The sequence below is a fragment of the Ptychodera flava genome, chromosome 8, assembly GCF_041260155.1.
Source record: "Ptychodera flava strain L36383 chromosome 8, AS_Pfla_20210202, whole genome shotgun sequence".
Classification (NCBI taxonomy): domain Eukaryota; kingdom Metazoa; phylum Hemichordata; class Enteropneusta; family Ptychoderidae; genus Ptychodera; species Ptychodera flava.
The window spans coordinates 2209869-2217421 of NC_091935.1; the positions used below are offsets into that span (position 1 = coordinate 2209869).

At 37.4% G+C, this 7553-nt stretch overlaps 1 protein-coding gene across 1 annotated transcript; it reads right to left on the reverse strand.

The window, feature by feature from the left end:
- Positions 1-1748: 1748 nt before the first annotated feature.
- Positions 1749-5094, reverse strand: LOC139138175 (univin-like). The gene is made up of 3 exons (XM_070706430.1): positions 4674-5094; positions 3919-4124; positions 1749-3308 (listed from the first exon to the last, which is right to left on the reverse strand). The coding sequence occupies exons 1-3, from the start codon at positions 5008-5010 to the stop codon at positions 2583-2585; spliced, it is 1269 nt and encodes a 422-aa protein (XP_070562531.1). The 5' UTR covers positions 5011-5094; the 3' UTR covers positions 1749-2582.
- Positions 5095-7553: the final 2459 nt, after the last annotated feature.

Sequence of the window (7553 nt, forward strand, 5' to 3'; positions counted from 1 at the left end):
GTAATTACCGTTGGCCAAGTCCTTCAAGCCATATATGCCGAGCTGTGAAAGCTCATTAGATATGCAAATTATAAATTAGCTGACATGAAAATGTGAAATGACTTTCGATATTGTTTTGACCTAGTACCTGGTATAATCATCAATGTACATAGCATGTTTTGCCAACTTTGATCAAGTAAATCCCAGTATATATCCCTAATAAGCAAAGTTCATTAAATATGTAAATTAGGAATTGGCTTAAGTAAAAATGTTTAATGATTGTCAATAATGTTGTATCATGGTATCTGCAATATGTGTAGCAAATTTTGTCAACTTTGGTCATGTCAATTCAGACATATCTCTAATTAGGAAAGATCATTAAATATGCAAATTAGGAATTGGCTGAAGAGAAAATGCTTAATGACTTTCAATAATATTGTATTATGGTGTCTTTAATGTACATAGTAAGTTTCATCAATTTTGATCAAGTCAATTCAGATAAATATCCCTAATTATGAAAATTCATTTAATATTCAAATTAGGTTTTAGCTGAAGTAAAAATGTCTTTTGACTTTCAATAATGTTATATCACAGTATCTTTGATGTATACAGCAAGTTTCAACAACTACAATCAAGTTAATTCAGATATATATCCCTAATTGGGAAAGTTCATTAAATATGCAAATTCGGAATTGGCTGAAGTAAAAATGCTTAATGACTTTCAAAAATGTTGTATCATAGTGGCTTCAATACATGTAGCAAGTTTCATCAACTTTGGTCCAGTCATTTCAAATATATATTCCTAATTAACAAAGTTCATGAAATATGCAAATTAGGAATTGGCTGAATTTAAAACACTTAATGACTTTCAATAATGTTAAATCATAGTATCTTTAATATACATACCAAGTTTGGTTAATTTTGATAGAGTCAAATCAGATATATATCCCTAGTTAGGAAAGTTCATTAAATATGCAAATTAGCATTTATCTTTTATGTCATCCCTTAATGGTTCCCACTGCTGATATATCTTGGTGTGATCAATATTTGTAGCAAATCTCATCAAATTGTGTGTAGTTGTTTTTAATATATATCCGTTTTTTTCTAAAATCATTAATTATGCAAATGAGCAAAAAGTATGCAAGCCACACCCACCAAAAACTAATCAGTTCTTGCCATTTGCTAACTGAATATATGTACCAGATTTGATTCTGATCTGATAAGCCGTTTTTTAGATATCGGACCAACAGACAGACAGACAGACAGACAGACATCGCTGGGACATATGCTCACGTGTGTAAACACGTGAGCAAAAAATCACGAACTGAAAACTGAAAGACGATGCATGCTCGCATACACCCTCTCCTCTGAATATTCCCGTAATTCAAACTTTACGAGGTAAAGAAACTCCATGTTCTTATTTTGACCATTCCCTCCCAAGATCTCATGGTCAATCCAGCAGTATAAACACGACACATGACCCTCAGATGTCAACAGTCTGGACAGTGCAGACTTAAGTATTTGTCACACTTCACTTCTGTAACCAACCATAACTATCTGACAGTCTGCTTGGTGGCTGGCGAGGCTGACATAGTATGGAATGATGGCCGGGCCCTATGTGTTGTGTGAACACAAAGTCAGAACCTGGGCCCAGGGTTCTGACGTTGAGATCGTCATTTCTTTCCGAAAATCACCAAATTGTACATACATACATACATACATACATACATGCGTGACAAGATAATACAACATGACATAATACAGGAATGTAACTTTGAACACAGCTTTATAAGTGGAAATCAAAATAACCAAAGACATTAATGTGCCAACGTATTTCTCTTCGTAAATGTAGGTGCCCTACAGCGAAATAACATCCACATTTCGTCAAATAAACTTAAATTTTCCTCAACAATATACTTATTTCTTGTCTTCTGTTTTTGGGGTGTTTGAAACCGTTTGGAGTATTGTTTTCTGGTTCTACAACTGAATACTAGTAAAATGAAAATTCCTTCAACTGGATCTATGTTCCCAAACTAGGGCTATTTTCATAAACAAAGATTGTGGTATTTCAGTAATGTCACCATTGACGTCAAGTAGAAACTTGCCCTGATTAAGTGAAATACGAAACAGAAATAATTATACTTTTATATAAATGAACTAAACTACCTGTTGGCTGTGTAAGAAGTGTTCATATACGTATTGACGTAACACCCTGAATTGGGTCTCGAGGAAAGCTTAGGGTATACAGTGTGAAAATCACGAGGAAATGAATGTATTTCCGGCGTTCCTGAAGTTTACCAGCATCCAAGGTTTCTCCCCTGTTGTAACACCAAACTGTATCCTTGATCACTTCCGATGTGACCAAAAATACTGACTGCTAACTTAATGTTTTTTCCTTTATGATGTAAATTATATAATTTCACTACGGCAATATCTAAAGTTGGTCGAAGAACATCAAAACAACAAATACATCGTAAACTATTATAATCTTTTTCGACATAATCTCTAGAACACAAACAAGCAGAAAGTCAAATATTATATTTCTTTTGGTACTTTGCGGTAAGTTAGGTCCAATCCACGTGGCTTCTGTGGTTTCGGTACCTTTATCGACATCCGCAACTATCTACAATCATGTTTTCAGCAATATCGTTGACAACAGAACCGTCATCGTCTACGTAAACTACGCTCATGGGCCGCAGACTAGTTGGCACACAGCATGGAGTTGACTCATCTCCGCCACCACTTGACCGAACGATGGCCAACAGTACGGCGTGGTTGGTGATGTTCATGTGCTCCGTCAAGGGGAAAACACATGTTCCACTGCATATGCGGGCGTCGACGAAGTCCGGGAACAACAACCATCCCTTCTTGAAGTAACGTGCAAAGTGGATGCGGTAATCGTGACGGCGGCAGCTCAAGTGATTCAGGGGCGGTCTTTCTGTCACGCTTACGTCTTCGCCACTGGTTTGTCTTTTGTTTGACCTTCTGAGTCGTGTCTCCTCGGCAGCGCTGATATCGGTTTCTGCCATATTTTCTGGTTGTCTGGTTTCTTTCAGCACATGGGTCAACATTATTGAGCTCAGACCATCCAGATACCCAGGTAATTTCTTAAGGTACACAAGTACCATTGGTGTTTCCCTGTCGTCGCTGGATAGATAGAAGTAATCCAACAAAGATTTTTGAGAAAGTTTATCGCCATGATCACTTGTCAGATCCTGAAGATATACCTCCATGGACACCGTATGGTTTGACTTCTCGTTGGCCGTTTCATTAACTTCGTTGCTTATGTCAAATGTTGAAAAACGTCTGTGTTTCCTGGAGAAGCTGGCCTGCAATCAGAAAGCAAAGATATAATGAGAATATCCATATATGGTAGTAAGTGTACCTGTAAAATTTGTATCTTTATGTTTATATGGTAAAACAGGCTCCGCAGCCGGATTTATCTGCAGAACGCGTCTGTAGAAGTAAAGAGTTTTATAACGCCCCTGTTTTAGCATTGTCTTCTGAAAAACATTGCATGATTGACTACCACTGATAGTCTGCCGAATTTATTCGAAGCATTATTCATCGCGGAAAAGATTTGCCATATCATGAAAGTGGGGGCCATTTAGAATTTCTAATACTGGGATATAGAAAAAAGGCAGTGTGTTCTGTATTTTGCTTGATGAACCAAAGATGACTTTTTGGTTACAATCAGAGAAAGGAGCGTCATATAAATATTTCCCATGGCGAGGTACGTTTCATTTTTTAGGTCGTGTAACCATAAATGTGGAACCTAACTTTTACCTGTGCGTGTACCGTTTGACTTGTTCAGCTAATAACATAGAAAAGTTGTGTATTGTTTAAAGTCTGACGTCCAATTGGCCTGCGCCAAGTACTAACATCACAAAGATATAAACTATGCGTGTTTTTTTACTTATCGTAAACGGGCCTACATACCTCTGTAATGACTCGGTTACTGTCCAACTCAGAGAACACTCCTCGGCGATATACCGACAGAGTCACGTTGACGTATCGTTCTTTCACGTTCTTTTCCGCATTCCTGCGACGTTGAACGAAAAAATCAGCTCCGAGTATTTGTAACAAGTCGTTGGCGAAGCCTACGTCGAATGACATTTCTACCGCGTTTTGGTGCTCGGTCCAAACTGAAATTGAATACATATAAAAAGACGTGAACTATGATGTTAATGGAAATAAGTGAGAATGGATTAAATATAATCTAGGCCGAAATAGTCAAAATAGAAATACACCTAAGATATTCAACCCTCAGGGCATTTGTAGCCATACCCTAGAGGTTGATGGGATAGTCGGTTTCACATAACTCATACATTGAACTTGGCGTTTAAATAGCATAAATTTCATTTTGATAACGTCCTCTGGTAACATAAATATCAGAAAATGGATTCCTTTTCAAATTGATACTATAAATTGCATTGAAATGTATAAAAATAGATAAATAAATGAATAAACAAATTAAAGCAATACTAGTAAAATACACGAAGTCATAAGTTTTGGTGAGACAAAACATTTCTTGCGCACATACAACTTACAATCAAGCAAAAAGTTTGGGAACGTCATCAAATGTGACCGTCTTTTCTGAAAAATGGAAAGGAAAAGTTTTAATGTCGGCGACATAGAGCCAGACCAAACAAGACTGATACGTCTAAACATATTTGTCAAAACTTTCGCCATACCTGTTTTACTTGGAGAAATTCCTATGATCCGATTTGCCTTCTTCGCCAGATGTAAACTTCTTCGTTTGATTCCCATGTCAATCATCTTTGAGTCTTCGATCTTCTCCTCCAAGAACCTGTGCATATATTTGAATACGGATGCCATGTCGTCCATGCTTGGCATCTGTCTGGAGGTGTGTGCATCGGTGATGTCGACTCGTTCAACTCCTTCTGCAGCCGAAGAGTTCGGACTTTGAGTGGTTTGCTTCGCGTCGGAAGAAGCAGGGAGTCCGTTTGCCCTGTGTAACAACAGGACCAGGAGCAATATCACGTTCAAGGTTACGAAAAGCTGTGACATTTTTCGATTTTTACCGCCTTTCCAACGGGAAACCTCTTTCTGTCAGACTTTGGTTTCGTAAAGCTCCGAAACCACGTGGCTTTCTCTGAGTCTTGACACATGGGCCTTGACCAATTGCGATAGTGCCAGACCATGTTGAAGTGACATTAAAGCCTGCAACCTCACACACATGCAAGGTTATCAGAAGTTGTGGCAGGAATTTAATAATTTCATATGACTGCGTCATTTGACACTATTTGACCCTAAAGTCCTGTATGAAATAATCAAATCTATATTTTGAAAACATTTTGAAAAAACAATTTTTAGACTAAATACGCCTTTACACAAGTATTATATTTAAACAATGTCGACTGTCCACAGTGGCGCCTAAACATAATGGGTTCGTGAGAAACTTATCCATACTTCAATGGACTCACGGCTTTTGAACACCTGTTTGCATGGAAGCATTCTGTGGGAGTACACATCAGAGACTGCGCAGTACATTTGATGATGGGGGAAAAACAATTATCAGTGTTACAGGCGTACCATACTTGATTCTACGGCTGTCAAAAGCTCTGTCTAATCTATGATTGGTTCTTTCGTTATTACTGATTCCCTGTCAGACCAATCTGTGAAAGTGATGAACATATCCATGGATCTTTCAACCAATTAACGGCATTATGATTCAGAAGCTGTGAAACTGATTACGTCGTATGAAATGAACGTGAAGATTTTGTATCCCGCTTCGCAACACATCAAAAGATTATCGGCATTTTTTTGTCGGATAAATATATTGAACTATCTTTAACTGAAGTCTTGCATCATCGTTTCGGAAGTTTATGACCGACACCCCCACCTCCCCCATATCAGTACATCCATAGTCTGATACTGCGCAAACCGTATCTGGAAATAGTATTTTATTGTCAGGTACTTCTTTGTAGTTTTGGAGTAGCATACAGCATACCAAAAGTACGGAGAGATTCTAGACAAAGTGATTTATGAAACGTGTGTGCTTTCATAATATGACGAACGACAGTCGGCATGTAGGCTTATGCTATTCAGAGAAACGAAACGAAACGAAACGAAACAGGGAGGTGAACCAGTACTCCTGGTTGGACTTACTTTTTCAGTTTTAATCTTACTATTTTTAGTTTTTGTTCTAACTTTATTACTGATTTAATGGTATTCAGGTATTTGCTGAAAACAAAATGCATAAAAGACAATGTTACCAGTTAAGTCAAATGCTTGTTTACATTAAAGTCAGGAACATGTCATGGGTTTGTCCCTGGAAGTTGCTTTTACATGATGTAACTAATTTTTTACCATCTGCTGATAAGGGGGTACCATATACTTGTACACAGGTTTTGACTCATAATCAATTCAATTCAATAGTGTTTTTGTTTACGAGAAGTGAATTCAATCACGTAAACCTTTTTGCCAACAAGTCCAATGAACTGGTAGGAACACAGCCTACTAGTCAGCATTTTTTTTCTTCTTTTCGTTTCGTCGTCTGGTTATAAATGTTCACAATTTCATTTATTCCTTAAATTCTCCATCATGAAGTTGACAAAGACAGTCTAGGAACGGACTTTCCAGTGCGACCATGACAGAGGTCATGAGGATCAAACAGCAGTCAACAAACAGTGAATTTGATCCAATACCAGCAATTCACCTATGGAATTCGTCTACCCAGAGACATCGCCGACCTACCTTTCGGGCAAGCAGGAATTCCCTGCGGACAGATGCTGTGACAGTCACTGCATCTAAATCTACTCAGGAACAGGAAACTGTGCAAAAGGAGGCAGATGCTGCAAATGCAGTTGCTACTGAGTGTGCTGATCAGGACACTGATGTAGAATCAGACTATGAATCTGACTTTGAGTTTAAAGACCAGATGCTCTGAGAATGATGATGCCCATGATCTGTTTAAAATTATGGTGTAAATGAAAACTGAAGACTTGTTCCCATGTAGTAGAGATATGAGATGAAAACTGAAAGACTTTTTCCCCATGTTTATTTAAAATTAAAAGTGAGACTTTTTCCCATGTTAATTGGAAATGAGGACTGAAAGAATTTTTCTTATGTTAATTTGGAATGAAGTATAAAACCTTTTCCCATAGAGATCTGAAATGAAGACTTAGTAGAGATCTGGTACTGGGTGATACCTACCTCTAGTCATGGCATATATTATTGAGCAAAAAAATATTAAAATTTTAAAATATATATTTGTTCATTTATTTGTATCAATATTATATAACAACGGAGTAAGGGAGACTGATAACGTACCATGTTATCAGTTATTTTCAATTGAAAGTACATTTTTGAAGGTTTTTTGTTAGTTTTTTGTTGGACCACCATATATCAAGAAGGACCAGCAGATTCTCTTTCTCTGGTGTAACAAGAACTTGCCATTGACATACAGAACAGAAATAGTAGAAAAAGGTCATCAACAATTAAAGCAACTGACGGATATCCAATCTCACATCATTCATCATCATGAAACCCTACCAAACTAACACTGCACAATTTTAGCTATACAATTCATCCAATAAGACTACTGGGTA

Bases quoted from the DNA above. Each gene is read 5' to 3' on its own strand.
- LOC139138175 (XM_070706430.1), bottom strand. From the start codon at position 5,010: ATGTCACAGCTTTTCGTAACCTTGAACGTGATATTGCTCCTGGTCCTG. The intron at 4,125-4,673 runs GTATGGCGAAAG...ATTCAATTTCAG, and splicing joins AATTTCTCCAAGTAAAACAG to TTTGGACCGAGCACCAAAAC. The intron at 3,309-3,918 runs GTATGTAGGCCC...TTCTGATTGCAG, and splicing joins GTAACCGAGTCATTACAGAG to GCCAGCTTCTCCAGGAAACA.